At 48.7% G+C, this 15,704-nt stretch overlaps 1 protein-coding gene across 2 annotated transcripts; it reads right to left on the bottom strand.

Moving 5' to 3' along the window:
- Positions 1-101: 101 nt before the first annotated feature.
- IGFBP6 (insulin like growth factor binding protein 6) lies at positions 102-5,219 on the bottom strand. 2 transcript variants are annotated; one of them, XM_049625564.1, is made up of 6 exons: positions 5,069-5,219; positions 4,743-4,839; positions 4,405-4,460; positions 1,557-1,696; positions 1,252-1,371; positions 102-452 (listed from the first exon to the last, which is right to left on the bottom strand). In XM_049625564.1, the coding sequence occupies exons 1-6, from the start codon at positions 5,202-5,204 to the stop codon at positions 330-332; spliced, it is 672 nt and encodes a 223-aa protein (XP_049481521.1). In that variant the 5' UTR covers positions 5,205-5,219; the 3' UTR covers positions 102-329. The 2 variants fall into 2 exon arrangements, with proteins under 2 accessions (XP_049481521.1, XP_049481519.1); XM_049625562.1 differs by lacking the exons at positions 4,405-4,460; positions 4,743-4,839; positions 5,069-5,219 and adding an exon at positions 3,692-4,124.
- Positions 5,220-15,704: the final 10,485 nt, after the last annotated feature.

The raw sequence follows: 15,704 nt of genomic DNA, 5'->3' as shown, positions 1-15,704 counted from the left end.
AGACAGAAGGTAGTCCACGGGAAAGGAGAGCTGCTATGGGGGACGGGTAGAGAGAAGGGCAGAGGCTCCATAAATGTGAGAGGTGGACCCAGAGACGTAGGCCAGAGACCCCCAACACAGCTTTATTAACATCCCAAGCCAACACCAACCATCTTTCCATGTGTGGGGTCCCAGGGGTGAGGGGGACACTGGGAAAGGGCCTGACGGTGGAGTGTGGGGCTCAGGGCTCCCGAGTTACTCGTTCGTCACTCAACAAATGACCCAAGATGATAGCTCCGTGCTCCTGCCAATGGTCCTGCAGCCTCCCCCTCCCCGCCCCCTGCCCAGCCTTAGCCGCTGCTCCCGGTGGGACAGGAGGAGCCTCCTTCGCCTTCTGGGGACCCCGGCAGGGGCTGGCCCATCCGATCCACACACCAGCAAGGACCTCTGCGCTGGCCCTGGGAGGAGCGGCACTGGGGAGAGAGGCACACAGATCAGAGGTGCGGCACTGAGGCTCCCGCAGGAGGGATGGGAGGGCCTGTGGGTGGGGGATGGGCTGTGGGCCCCAAGTGCGAGTGTGCAGAGACCTCTGAGAGCTCTCAGGACAAGGAGACAACTTGGGTCCCTTTCTCTTGCTCTCCTCTTCTCCACCCACCAAACGGTGCCCATTCTTCTAGGCAGAACAGTAGTTCTCAAAGCGTGGTTCCCAAACCAACAGCTGCAGCAGCAGCGGGCACTGTGTTAGAAACGCGAATTCTTGGGCTGAGAGGGGCTCAGCCATCTGGGCGTTCCCAGCCTTCCATGACTCTGAGCTGCCTCGCAGATGTGAACCTCTGAGTCAGGCAATCTGGCTCCTCTACCACAGCGTGGGGCTATTCTCTAGGTTTCTGTGGGCCCTAAAAGTTGGGGGATCCTTAAAGGCAGCAGCAGTGTCTTCTTTGTGCCCCCTTTGTTGTTGTTTTTAATGTTTGTTTGTTTGTTTCTTTGTTTTGAGAGAGAGAGTGAGCACGAGCTGGGGAGGGGCAGAGAGAGATCAGGGCAGAGAGACAGGGGGACAGAGGATCCGAAGCAGGCTCTGAGCTGACAGCAGAGAGCACAGGGTGGGGCTTGCACCCACAAATGGTGAGATCACAACCTGAACCGAAGTCAGATGCTTAACCGACTGAGCCACCCAGGCGCCCCTCTTTGTGCCCCTTTGTAAACTCCCCCCACCCCATCCCTGGTAGGAGCCTTGTGCCACAGGATGGAGGGGAGGAGAGGTGGGGGCCTCACCTGCCGCTTCCGGTAGAAGCCCCGATGGTCACAGTTAGGCACGTAGAGGGTCTGAGCCCCTCGGTACACCTCGGTCTGGAGTTGCTGCAGCACCGAGTCCAGATGTCTGCGGCACGGGCCCTGGGGGAAGAGAGAGCAGGCAGCTCAGAACCCGTCCAGCCTACCTCCACTGTCCACCCCCCTCCCACCACCAGCCAGGTTCCCAGGATGCATGTTGGAGACTTCTCCAGGCCCAAGGGGATAGCCTCGGACGGGAGTGTGTAGGACTCCCCACCCTGCCTGCTCCCTCCCATTCACAAACGCACCATCTCCGTGTCTTGGGCACCCCCCGGACTGGGCCGGGCGGGAGTGGTCGAGGTGCCCGGATTCCTCTGTTGATCTCTGCGGTTCACATCCTGTGGACGAGTGGTCCCTGCCTGGGATTTACCCTCCTTAGGATTCTCCCCTACAGCCACAAGGGAAATGGGGGAAGAAGAGTCCAGAAATCAGCCAGATGCCAAAGACCAGAACCAAACGGAAGAGAGCCCTGTTCACCTTGACTCCCTGAAGTGGGAGGAAGGGAGGGGCTTTCCAAGTAGGAGAAATGAGGGTGGTTAGAACCTGGCTCTGTTACCTTCTCTTGGCTTCAGTTACTTTCTCCAACAAATGGTGATATTAGCTTTCCTGACAAAAAAAAAACCCAGACTAGTTTTAAAGCTTATAAGGGAGAAGCACTTTGGAAAGCAAAAACCTAGGACGAGTACAAGTACATTAGGAGGCCTTGGGCTTGGGGAGAAAAGACCTGGCTGTTCCCCCTGAAGCCAGCAGGGGGTGCACCAAGCCAGGAAGATGAGGCAGAAGAACAAGGGGTATGGGAGGGGGTTAGCAGGGACCCAAGTGGAATGTGTGTCCCCGCTGTGACCCTGCGGTGACTCAGCCCACCCCCTCCCAGGCTGTAGACATGGTTACTTTAGGGGCGCTTGCACTGGGGGCCTCTCCCTTCTGGTCTCCCATAGCTCAGCCTAGCTCAACCCCAGTGGTCCCAGGAGCAGGTATGATTCAGCCCTTAACCAGGACAGGCGGAGGGCAGGTTGCAAAGATGCAGGGAATGAAGGGCTTCTGACCTACAGGCTGCTCTTGGCTCTGGAGAAAATGTCACACGTGGTGTCTGGGGGGCCTAGGGAGAGCTCAGGATGGGAGGAAGTGAGGAAATAAATCAGGGCGTCAGGGCAAGGGAAAGGCAGGGAGGAGAGTGTGCACTGCCTGGAAATCGCCCCAGGTGTAAAATGAGATATTATGGCCCCTAAAAGGATCGTCTCTCCCTTTCCATGCCCAAAGACAAGCTCTGCTCAAGTCCCCAGTCCTCAGACCTAGACATTTGCTCCCACCTGCCTACTACCTGCAACCCAAGAGCAATTTCCTCTGCAATCCTGACTCGCATCCTTCTTCCTCCACCTTTCTCAGACCTTGCCTCTCATTCCCTCCATTTAGCACCCTACCACGACCATGCTCCCACTGCCTCCTCTGACCCACCTACACACCCCTTCCTATGAGGACCCTCTAGCAGCTTGGACCCAGGCGTTTGGGACTGAAAGAAATTCCAAGTTAATTTCTCATCCCTTTCCGTGGAAGAAACCAGGAGATCAGATGCCTGGTTGGGGGGAGGGAGTGCGCTGCTTTTATTTCCTGCCCTATCTCTCCCTGCTGCCCCCCATCTTTTGGGTTCTGACTCACTTCTGTCCCATCCACCCAATGACTCAGCCTTCTATTTTCCTCCCTAGGGTAGGGTGGGGTAGGGTGGGTGGAGGGTTCTGAGCAGCTTTAAATCATAACCCCGATTTGGCAGATTCCTTCTTTTCCCACCTCTATCCCATCCTTTTGAGGCCCCCAGAGTCTGCCCTCTGACCCCAGTGTAGTCTGACACAATTCAGGATTTGGGACACCTTCTGTTCTAGGCCCTATGTTCAGGTGCTTTGGACACCCTGATATTAAGAGGAGAGGAGGGGATATTTCTCAGTGTGTGTGCAGAATTTGGGAGTCGGGGTTCCCTTCCCTCTTTCTCCAAATGGAAGCTGAGAACACCACCTGGGTCCTTTCTCCAGCTCCGGGGTCCAGGGAAGGAGCTGGGATGCTGTGGCAGACGGCATGACCCTAAACCCTCCACCCTCACCTTTCCCCTCAAGAGGAAATAGAAGGGGCCAAAAAGGTTGACCGCTGGGACATGTCCCTGCTTTATCCCCAGGGGCCCCTAGCTGCATCCCGGCCTTCTAGCGGCTCCCCGCCCTTGCCCCTTCATCCCCCCCCCCCCCCCACGCAAACGTGACGCCCAGGGTTAGGAAGGGGAAGCATCAATGGCAGAACCCATCGCAGGGCTCGCAGGGCTGCCCGAGTCCTTTCCAGGACCCTGCCGGCCGCTTTGCGGGTCTCACGTGGGCGGAGCAGGGGCGGGGCGCGGACTCACCCGAGGGCGCGCGCGCCCGGCGGCAGCGGCCCCGGCCCAGCAGCAGCGCCCGCAAAGGCGCCTCGTCTTCCTCGGGCGGCTGGCACTGCAGTCCTGGGGCGCAGTTAGGGGTGTAGACACCGCACTGCTGCCCCTCCCTCCTGAGACAGCCCCCAGCTTCCTTACAGCCCTCCGCCGGCGGCCCCCCCTCCTCCTCCACGCAGCCCCCTGGACAACCCGCCTGCACCCCCTGCCCGCAGCCTGGGCACCGTGCCAAGGCGGCTCCTGAGCGGGCAGCGAGCAGCAGAGTTAGCAGCAGCAGGAGCGGCAGCAGCCTGTGGGGGGTCATGGTCAGGATTTTTGCCCCGTCCACTCCTCCCAGCGCAGTCGTAGCACAGCTGCTGCCCGCCGCCGCCCCTCCGCCTTAAGTAGCCGCCGGTCAGGGGCCGGGCCCTTTAAGAGCCAGGTGAAGGGGGGTGGGGGGAGAAGGCAGGGGCATTCCCTAAACTGGGTGGGACTGAAGAGCCTCCCCCCCGCCCCCACCTGGTCCTCCCCACTTTTCTCTGCCCACTCCCTTCCCAGTTTCTGTTTACTTCCCAAATTACTCTGATTTTTCTTGCTTTGTTCCCGGGACTCTTGGCTGGAATTTGGGAGCTGGACAGCTGGCTGGAGGCACTGGAGAGTGGGGAGGGGTGGAAGAAGGAGAGGACGGGAATTGGGATGAAGGGAAAAACCTGGAATCCAGCGCGGGTGTCTGTGTCCTGTCGGGGATGAAGCCGCCGCGGGGACTCTGGTGGAGAGGGGATTGTTGTCTGAGAGGGATGGGGAAGGGATGGTGTGTGGGAGTCACCAGGGAGATGTATGCCAAGGGAAAGAGAGAAGGCAGGGATGATGGGTAATGGGGTCTTGGGATAACCCACTGCTGATGGGAGAAAGTAGCCCAAGGGAGAGGCAAGGAAGAGCAGGGCCTGAGATGTTAGTGTGGGAAAACACGGGCCAGGGGGCCAGACTGGGCGATAGAACCGGTTGGGGGAAGCAAGGGGAGAGATGGGGAGAGAGTGGGGAGTCACACCTTGAATGAACAGGCTTTAACCCTAGGATCGCGGTGGGCTCATGGGAGTATCCCAGAGGGTCCAGTGTGCAAGGGCGACAATGCGCTCGCTGAACACCTGGCAGGAAGGGACAGGGTAGTGGTGAGGGATTAGCCCATTGAATTATGGAGGTGGTGGTGTATGGGGGTGGGTGGGTGAAGCACAAGTTAGCATGAACCCATACTCTGGGGGCTCTTGGGAACAGTGGACAGAAAACAGACCCCCCCCCCTTCTGTCATTCATCCAGGTTAGCCCACTCCTCCATTCCTTTCCTTCCCCCCCCCCCACCCCCCCGGGCATCACTCACTGGGTTTTCTGGATTCATCAGGTTTTGCTTTGCCCAGGGGGGCACTGGACCCGGAGAGTCTGGGTATTTCTTCCGGCTGTCTGTCTACCCCACCCCCACCTCCCACAGCGGCTCTCTGGGACAGTGCCCCACCCATCCCCAGCCTCCTAGCGGAGCCGGCCTTCCTAGAGGCAGGAAGAAGGACCGCTTCCTTTGGCAACTCACACCCGCTCTGGATTATGCAACAAGGGCCATCTCATTCTTTCCTAAAACAAGAGCTCTGGGCAGTGGCTAAGTTTAAATTCTGGGCCCCCAAGCAATAACATCAGCAAGGGCTTCCTGAACTTTTAGGTAAATACAAAAAAAAAAAAAAAAAAGAACTTCATTCCCAGCAGCCCTCTGCCCCCTTCGTTGGCTACCCTGGGACCCTAGAACATGAATTTGGGGAGCAGTGCCTTGCAGTGGCTCTGAGACACGGACGCAGTTTGGACAGGCTGGGAGGAGGGGGGTTGGGGGAGTGGGAGGGGGCAACCGTCCTCCACTGTGTGAAGACTCTGTGACCTCCTGCCCCAAGCTCTGACCCCAGGGTGGAGAGCTCTGTCCTGTCCCCAAATCCCTACCACTATTTATTATGCCTTGCACATGGGTTCCAGCTTGTTGCTCCTGCATAAAACAGGAAGGCCCTGGGAAGTTTGGGATGGGGAAGAGATGGTCGTGCTCCCTGCAGGATCTTGCTTCTCCTTTGTAGGTTATATTGCAGGAAAGCCCAACACTTGGCTAGCCTCTCATATCCGCCACTCCCTTCTCAAACAGATTCCCCCAGGTTTACTGCTCCCACCTGCCCAGCTTGCTCCCTCCCTGCAGTGCAAGCTGGGCTGAGCAGTCCAGCACCACCACAGTACTGTTGCACGGTACTGCCCTTTCTCCACCCCTCCAGTGTGGGTGTCCAGAGCTGTACACCGTGGGTGCTGGAATCTAACCAGTGTCTTCTTTGCAGACTGAGACTCTTGGACTCTGCTTTTCCTCCCTTGGGGATGCCCTTCACCACAGCGCCGGGAGCCATTGGATCTGAAGCACGTGGTGAGTGCTCAGGATGGAGTGTGGGCCAAGCTGCAGTCCTTTGGGACTCTGCCCTCCTTGAGAGAGAAGAGTTTGCTGAAAGCTTTTCCAAGGCTGTGAAAACAGCTTGGGCTATTGCTTCGGCTTTTCCAGAGGTAAACTCTGCTGAGCCTCCTCCTCCTCCTGTACGGGACACTGTCTTCTTTGGATCCCTTATGCTCTGTGACTCTCACACCCAGTAAAGGAAAGGGCCTGCCTAGAGCTTTGAGTCTGAGGAAAGACAAGTGGTGGCCCATTTCACAGGCAGAAAGCTCCGGGGATGCAGATCAATGATCACATCACGACATGGCCAAAGTCTAGCACGGGCTAGACGGGGACTCTTCTGATAACCTCAGCTGGCCTCCAGCCTTCGGTCCCTGCAGTCTCCACAGAGCCTTCCAGTTGGTCCTGGTGCACACAGTTCTGACCATGGGACTCTCTCCTTCTCGAAGGCCTCTGGTGGTGCTCAATGTCCCCTGCCCCTCACCCCGAAAAACCTGTGCTCCCATCTACCATCCATGGCTCTGGGACAGTGACCCTGGGAGCACACTCTGGTTCAGCCAGCTGGTTGGGTCACCTTTCCCAGAACCCCGTGGCAGTCTCCCATCTCTGGGGCTGAACTGAGATTAGGGGAAATGAAGGTGTGGCCTAATCGGGGCTCAGAGGGCAATTCTTCCTCTGGATTCCAAGCATTCATCTCACGGGGACAGAACCCTTATTCTCTTCAACACAAACCAAATCCCATCACTTCGTCCTCACCTGCTCAGCAGGCAGGCCAGCTCTGTGCCTTCCTTTGAATTCATCCACATTATTGTGCTGCTGTCGTCAATTTTTGTTTATCCTTTCGTGTGTCTTACTTTTCCCGTTAGATTGTTGGTGCTTTGAGAACAGGAGCCCCACACCCTCTTCATCTCCGGGCCCCCAGCTACTGTATAAGGAGTTTGGAATTGATGCAAGTAAAAGTTGGTGTTTTGGGTGGGAGCAGAGATAGTCCTGGGGGAGAGCATTGAGAGGTAAGGGGGCACACTGTACCACTTTTGGAGGCTCCACCATCACTCCTGTGCTTCTGGGCTAGCCCAACCCACCCCAGGAGGTCTCCTGGCCCTCCCACCACTTCAGCCGTTCTCTCTCTTTTCTTCTTCCTCCTCTTGCATTCAGAGTAAAGGCCGAAGCGTCTAAGAGGCCCAGAGTATGGTAGGGTGCAAGAAGAGAGGGACATCTGGCTCCAGAATAAGTTAAAGAGGGCATCCTGGAGAATGAGGCTTTATAACAGAGCTTGGGAGAAGAGATGGGAAGGCAGCAGGGCATTTTTCTAGACTGGGCTGGAGTCGGCCAGACAGTTGGGAACGGGGAATCATTAGTGGACAAGAAGCAGCAACTGGGGATCTGAGATTTGCTTCTTTGTAATTAAATGAACAAAGCGTATTCAATAGATTCATAGAGCCTTTATTTATGTGGATATAACTAGCTTAGATGGACGTAATAGGGAGACGTGGTGCTCTCTGAGAGCTTAGAGTTTATATCTCTTCATCCAACACATACTTCATAAACACTTACAAAAATCAACAAGGCTGCTAGGGTATTCCAGGATAGAATGTAGACTGTTGCAAACGAATCTAACTGTATTACAGATCTATGACGTAAGCACACTGAAGGTGGTGAGGGGAAAAAAGGTGCTGACCTCAGTAACTCTAGAAAACAGTGTTTTGACTGGAAACTGTAAGGCTAAAGATAAAAGGCACAGCATAATCTATATAAACACTGTGCTCTAGTTGATACATTTTCTCCTGGGTTTATAGGTTACAAACTTTGGAAACTGCTTTAGATGTAGAGCAGTGTTGAACAAATAAGTTACGGATATTGGGAGCCAGGTTTCTCATTGCTGGTGGGAGAAGTTACAGATAAGTAAGGGGAATAAAGTAGAAAATAAAAGTCCAAGTGCATACTGATTGTATTAATTTGTTAGGGCTGCTGTAACCAGGTACCATAAATTAGGTGGCTCAAAACATCAGAAATTTATTGTTTCACGGTTTTGGAGGCTAGAAGTCCAAAGTTAAAGTGTTGGCAGGGCCATGGTCTTTCTGAGACTCTAGGTAGAATCCTTTCTCGCCTTTTCCTAGCTTCTAGTGGTGGCCATCGATCCTTGGCATTCCTTGGCTTGCAGATACATCAGGCTAATCTCTGCCTCTGTAATCACATGGTCATCTTTACATTGGCTTCTCTCTGTGGGTATCTGTCCAAATTTCCCCTTTTTATATAAACACCAGTCATATTGAATTGGGGCCCACCCTAGTGATCTTGACTTAGTTAAATCTGCAAAGACCCTATTTTCTTTTTTTTTTTAATTTTTTTTTTAATGTTTATTTATATCTGAGACAGAGAGAGACAGAGACAGAGCATGAGTGGGGGAGGGGCAGAGAGAGAGGGAGACACAGAATCCAAAGCAGGCTCCAGGCTCTGAGCTGTCAGCACAGAGCCCGACGCGGGGCTCAAACCCACAAACTGTGAGATCATGACTTGAGCTGGAGTCGGTCGCTCAACCGACTGAGCCACCCAGGCGCCCCACAAAGACCCTATTTTCAAATAAGGTCACACTCTGAAGTGTTGGGGCTAAGATTTCAACATTTCTTGTTTTGAGGGACACGATTCAATCTATAACACCGATACAAATAAGTGATTAAATAAATAAATTAACAAATAAGTGGGGAAGAGGAGACAGATCTTCCTTCCAGAAGACTTCCAATGTGTGTAGATACTCTGACCTCCAGAAGGTAGAGCTTAACAACTCTCCCACCTTGGGCTAGACTTGGTGATCATGCTTCTAAAGGAAGGAAAAATAGTAACTTCATAGGGGAGACACGTGGCAAACACTACCTTAACCTTGTGATCAAGGTTAACCTCACCAGTGATTGTCAAATGGGTATTCATGTATCCCCCCTCCCCCATATATGACATGGGAAGTACTTCACCTCTATGAATTTCTTTCCACATATCCATAACCCAATCCAACTGCAAGAAAAACATCAGACAAATCCAGGTTGGGGGACATTTTACAGGATACCTGGCCCATTTTCCTCAAGACTGTCAAGGTTATGAAAACCAAAGAAGGACTGAGAAATTGCCTCCAACCAGGGGAGACTGGGGAGAGATGACAATGAAGGCAGTGTGGTACTGTGGATTGAATCCCAGATTTTGATCAAATCCAAATAATCTTTTAAAGGGGGGAGGGGCACACCTGGGTGGCTCAGTTGGTTGAGCATCTGACTTCGGCTCAGGTCATGATCTCACCGTTTGTGAGTTTGAGCCCCGCATCAGGCTCTGTGCTGACAGCATGGAGCCTGGTTTGGATCCACTGTCCCCCTACTCTCAAAAATAAATAAACATTAAAATATTTAATTAATATATATATTAATTAAAGGGGGGGAGGGGCACCTGGCTGTCTCAGTTGGAAGATCATGTGACTCTTGATCTCAGGGTTGTAAGTTCCAGCTCCACATTGGATGTAGAGATTACATAAAAATACAATCTTAAGGGATGCCTGGGTGGCTCAGCTGGTTAAGCATCTGACTTTGGCTCAGGTCATGATCTCATGGTTCGGTTTATGAGTTCAAACCCCGCATTGGGCTCTCTGCTGACAGCACAGAGCCTGGAGCCTGCTTTGAGTTCTGTATCTCCCTCTCTCTCTGCTCATGCTCTGTCTCTCTCTCTTTCTCAAAAGTTAGTAAACTTTAAAAAATTCTTTAAAAAGTACAAATAAAATCTGGAGTGTAGTTAATAGCAACATACCAATGTTGTCTTCTTAGTTTTGGCAAATATACCATGGCCATGTAAAATATTATCAGTGGGAGGAACTGGGTAAGAGATATTGGGCAACTCTCCACACTATCTTTGCAACTTTGCTATAAATCTAAAATTATTGCCAAATAAAGAGCTTATTAAAAAATATATATCACAGTAATGGTTTCACCTCAGTTTCTAAACAAACAAAAATTTTGTATGTCCCATGCCCTGAGCTGAAGATAGAGAAATAAGTAAGATGGCCCCCTGCTTCCGAGGAGATCACAGTCTATAGAGGATGGCCATGTGAATTACTGACAATGATAATAGTAATAATAATGATAATGGTCAATAAAAATAATAGCTTACATTATCTAATACTTTCTATATGCTGAGAACTGCACCAAGCACTTTACATATAATTCTCACTGTAAGTTATTAAGATGGGTGATGTTATTATTTGCATTGTTCTTCCTATAGGGGAACAGTAAGTCTTCAAATAGAGAAGTGACAGAGCAGGGGTTTGAACTCAGATTTCACTTGAGCCCTCTGTGAGCTGCTTCAGTGTTGTCAACCTCCTAGTCATCTTTGACGGTGTTGCTGGAGGGTTTTGTTCAGAACCATCTGCTGGGCAAATACATCTCCAAAAGACCTCTTTAAACATAATCACTTGGACTGGGAAAAGGGCCATTCCACAGAGCGTCTGTGGTTAAATTCTGAGCCTTTAATTCTGAGCCATGGCCAACATGGCTATCAGAACATTAGGCATCGGAGGGATTACCTAGGATCCTAATGGAATTTTCCACCTGTCCCTATTTCAAACCCAACACGTCTAAAATCACACTTATTTTCTCCTCCCACGAACCATTCCTCAACTTTCCTATTTTGGGCTTGGTCTCAGCACTCTCCCAATTTCCCAATCATCTTCCATGCTTTTCTCTTTTCTCCTGAAATTACCTATTCCTGTTGCTTTCCCCCATCTGGTCTTAAAGTGTTTCCATTTCTGTGGCCACCTTGATTATTTGGGGTCCCATTGTCTTTCACCTGGACCATGACAACAGTTTCCTATGGACTGTCCAGTTTTCAGACATTATCTACTCTGTACCCAGACTATTCTTTCTGAAATGAAAATAGAGCATATAATTCCTCTGCTCAGAAACCTTCAATGACTCCCTATTAACTCCAGGATCAAGTCCAAATCCTTGGTTTTCAATCCTCTTGTTCTATAACCCCTATTATTACCTTTCAAGAACCACCCACCCTGACCAAATATGCTCTTTGAATTCATACTTTGGAGCTTTTATTCGTAATTACACTCCTAACCTTGCCCTTCTTCTCTAGCCTTGTATTCTCTAGTTTTTATGATCAAGTTCTGGGTGAAATTGAATAAGTCTTTTCACCCTGATCCCAAGAAACTCACAGTCTCTGGGGAAAATAGACAAGGAAATCAACAATGACACTATGTAAGGATAGGAGGGATCAAAGACTAAGTGACACAGAGGAAGAAAAACTGAAGCTTGCCTGGGAGAATCAGAGAAGGCTTCACAGGGGAGATGATGCTTTGGCTGATTGTTGGAGTAGAAACTTATTAGGGAGGGAGTAAGGGGAAGGCTTCTAGGCAGAGGGAGCAACACCTGTCTTTACCAATCATGTGGCTGTCCATCATGTGTCTTCTGTTAACATTTCTGATAGTTTGTCTTGTATTTCTAGCACACTTTCATATACCAGATCTTTTCTTCTTATAACTGGCTTATAAATGCCCTTAGATTAGGGGCCATATCCTCTATTCCCCCATCCATAAAATGCTTGTTGCAATATCCACTTTGTAGAATTGTTATGTTAGGGGAAATTCATGTGATGTACATGGTAGGCATCCAGTGTTTTTGTTTTTGTTTTCCTATAATGAATGGAATGAAGTGTCTAACTCAGTTCCTGGCCCACATAATATACTCAGCACTTAATGAATGAATGATCCTACCCTGGTTCAAAATCGTTGTGTTCACATCTGAACTCTGCTTTGGAAGGCCTCATTGGATGGGAAAAGATCCAGAGAGATGCAATATTTCAGCAGGGTGAGGATACCTGCCCGTGAGAGCTAACCAGATGAGGGCTGTCCAGTCTGAAGAGGAGACAAAGATGTTGAGATTCAATGAAGTTCACTGAATGCTTATTTATATTTTGCATAATTTCACAATGTTCTATTACCATCTCCACTTTGCAAATAAGAAGGCATATTTAGAGACACGAAATACCTGGCTGAAGGCCACACAGCTGGACAGTGGGATCCACTGGATTCCAAGTTCAATGCTTTTTACACTTCAACATAAAAACTTTCATGATGTAGAAAAACATTAAGGCTTTGGATAAGCTAAATACAGACTTGTTTGCTAAACTGTCTAAATACTCAAACCACATGTAATTTCTAGAGCTAGAGAGAAGTTGTTTTAAGGCAAATAAAAGGAAGGGCAGACTTGTGTTCAGGGTAGGGTAGGAAGAAACACAAGAAATGTATTATTATGATAAGCAGGACAAACTGGAAAAGAAAGAAATTAGAAAAGAATTAATAAAATCATAGGTATAAGATCCCTGGCAAGTCATGAAAAGACTAGACCTCCTCTTTTACTTCTTCTTGAGCTATGAGAACACCCTCAGCCTAAATCTGGCCTCTTTCCAAAGGCAACCTGGAGTTGTTTGAGGTCTGGGTTCCTACCCTTCTGGGCAGGCCAGCTGTGCCCTCTTTATTACCTGTCTCTGGCAGAGCTGTTGAAGAAAGTATCCTAGGCTGTAACAAAACATTGGTCATAGTAACTATTTCTTTTTTTCCTCCCTAAAATTTTGGCTTGAGGGCCTAGAATTTAGTATTAAACAACCAGAGTAAGTTTAGGGATATAGCAATTAAATCTCATACATCACACTCAAATACAGCTGACCCTTGAACAACATGGGTTTGACCTGGTCCACTTATAGGTGGATTTTTTTCCCGATCAACACGATATAGCACTGTATTTTCTCTTCTTTGTTATTTTCTTAGGAATATTTTCTTTTCTCTAGCTTACTTTGTTGTAAGAATACAGTATATAATATACATAACATACGAAATATGTGTTAACTGACTGTTTACGTCATTCGTAAGTCTTCTGGTCAACAATGGGCTATTAGCAGTTAAGTTTTGGGGGAGTCAAAAGTTACACATGCAGATATGCTGTATTTATCGGGAAAAAAAGCCCACGTACAAGTGAACTCGCACAGTTCAAACCTGAGAAGACAAGACACAGACTGGAAGAAAATATTTGTAAATCACATATCTGATAAAGGATTTGAATTCAGAATATATAAAGAACTTTCAAAATGCAATATTAAGTAAAGCAACTCAAGTTTTAAGACTGGGCAAATGACTTGAACAGACATGGTCACTATCTTTATTGTGGACCTATTAGGATTAGCTATGGAGGCCAGCCTCAGGATCTTCATCTGCAAAAAGGAGATAATAATAAGAGTCACCAAAGAAGATAGACGGATAGCAAATAAGCATGTGAAAAGATATTCGATATCGTTAGTCATTATGGAAATGCAAATTAAAATCACAATGAAATACCACTACATATCTATTAGAATAGCTACAATTAAAAAGAATGACAATGCCAGTATTGGAGAGGATGTGGAACAACTGGAACATTCATCCACTGCTGACAGGAATTTAAAAGGATACAACTGGGGCGCCTGGGTGGCTCAGTCGGTTAAGGTTAAGCGTTCGACTTCCGCTCAGGTCATGATCTCACAGCTTGTGGTTCTGTGCTGACAGCTCAGAGCCAGGAGCCCGCTTCAGATTCTGTGTCTCTCTCTCTTTCTCTGCTCCTACTCTGATCACGCTCTGTGTGTCTCTCTCAAAAATAAATAAACATTAAAAAAATTTTTTTTAACTGACACAACTATTTTTTTTTAATGTTTATTTATTTATTGAGAGACAGAGAGGGAGAGAGAGAATCCCAAGCAGGTTCGGCACTGTCAGCACAGAGCCGGACTTGGGGCTTGATGAATCCCTTGATGAACCTTCATGGCTTCATGAACCATGAGATTATGACCTGAGCCGAAATCAAGAGTTGGATGCTTAACCGAGTGAGCTACCCAGGCGCCCTGATACAACTATTTTGGAAAACAGTTTGGCAATTCCTCAAAAAGTTAAGCATACGTCCACTATGTGACCCAGCCAGTCACTGCGAGGGGCTTACCTAAGAGAAAATGAAATGTATGTCCATACAAAGATTGGTGCGTGAACATTCATAGCAGCTTTATTTGTAAAAGTCAAAAATCAGAAACAACTAAATGTCCATCCATCAACAGATGAATCATTAACAAATTGTGGTATATCCACACAGTAGCATACTACTCAGCAATAAAACAGAATGAACTAGTGACACATGCAGCAGCAACACAGACGGATCTCAAAATATTTATTCTGAATAAAAGAAGCCAGACATCCCTTCCCCACAAGAACGTGTGTGTGTGTGTGTGTGTGTGTGTGTATTAAATCTGTGATTTCACTTAAGTAAAGTTTTAGAATATGCAAACTAAACTAGTGACAAAAAGCAGATTAGTTTCCTGGGGATGAGAGGGTGGGAGGGAGGGATCACAAAAAGAGCACAAAGAAACTTTTTAAAAAATGTTTTACTTATTTTTGAGAGAGAGAGTGCAAGCGAGCAAGCGAGCATGCGCGGGGGAGGGGCAGAGAGAGAGGGAGACAGGGGACTGGACATGGGCTACTCGCTGACAGCAATCGGCCCAATGGGGAGCTTGAACTCACGACCCGTGAGATCATGACCTGAGCCGAAGTCCAATGCTCAACCGACTGAGCCACCCAGCCATCGCCAAAGAAACTTTTGGAAGTGATATTATGTATGTTCATTGCTTTGACTGTGGTGAAATTTTCATGGGTGTATACATAATCTATTAAATTGTGCACCTTAAATATGTAGGGCTTATCCTATGTCAATTATATCTCAATAAAGTTGTTTAATCAAATACAGTTAGATATCAAACACAAATTGTCAATCAAATCCTGAGAATGTTAACAGATTGATGATTCACCAAAAGGGCCAGCCCCACACCTGGAACCCAAAGATGAGGAATTCTCGAGTGGAATCACCAACCATTAGTAATACTTGGGAAATACCTTCTTCTGCCCTTTCACCATTTGAGGCCCTAACTAGCTAACTAGTTTCTGGAAGGAGCCAGGAGACCCTGTGTTGTGACTCTGAGAGCCCCCTGGGCTGTTGCTTTCTGGTTGCCTTTGGGAACAGCTGAGTTGAGGCTTGGGGTATTTTTTATAGTTTAGGAAGGGGAGGTTGAAGAAAGCAATAAAAGAAACAGGAGCTGGAGATGAGTTGGGGAGGGTAATTCCAGATTCATGGAATCCAGGGGCTGGAATGGCGCTAAGAGACCACATGCTTCAAAATTTTTGTTTATGGGTAAGAACACCAAGACCTTGACCTCAGGCATAGAACTGGGGCTCTAATCCAGATTTCCTAATTTCCCATCTACATTTTCTTCCATCACCTATTTCCATCATGCCAAGTGGCCACTGTATATCTAGCAGAGACAGACCTATATACAGAAGTGACTTTTAGGTAATGAAAGATTGTAAAAAGTGCTTAGATGAGGTGCAAATGAAATGGTATGAGAACGCAGAGGAGGGAAAACCCTCTGATCTGGAAGGGACATCTGGTGATGGGAGGCGACCTGGGCAGCCCTCCCGAGAGTGGTAATAAACACCCTTTAGTAGGTG

The sequence above is a fragment of the Panthera uncia genome, chromosome B4 (assembly GCF_023721935.1).
Source record: "Panthera uncia isolate 11264 chromosome B4, Puncia_PCG_1.0, whole genome shotgun sequence".
NCBI classification, from domain to species: Eukaryota; Metazoa; Chordata; class Mammalia; order Carnivora; family Felidae; genus Panthera; species Panthera uncia.
This window is presented reverse-complemented; position numbering and strand designations above follow the sequence as displayed.

Bases quoted from the DNA above. Each gene is read 5' to 3' on its own strand.
- IGFBP6 (XM_049625562.1), bottom strand. From the start codon at position 4,019: ATGACCCCCCACAGGCTGCTGCCGCTCCTGCTGCTGCTAACTCTGCTG. The intron at 1,372-1,556 runs GTGCGTTTGTGA...CTCTTCCCCCAG, and splicing joins GTGCCCAAGACACGGAGATG to GGCCCGTGCCGCAGACATCT. The intron at 453-1,251 runs GTGAGGCCCCCA...CTCTCTCCCCAG, and splicing joins GCTTCTACCGGAAGCGGCAG to TGCCGCTCCTCCCAGGGCCA.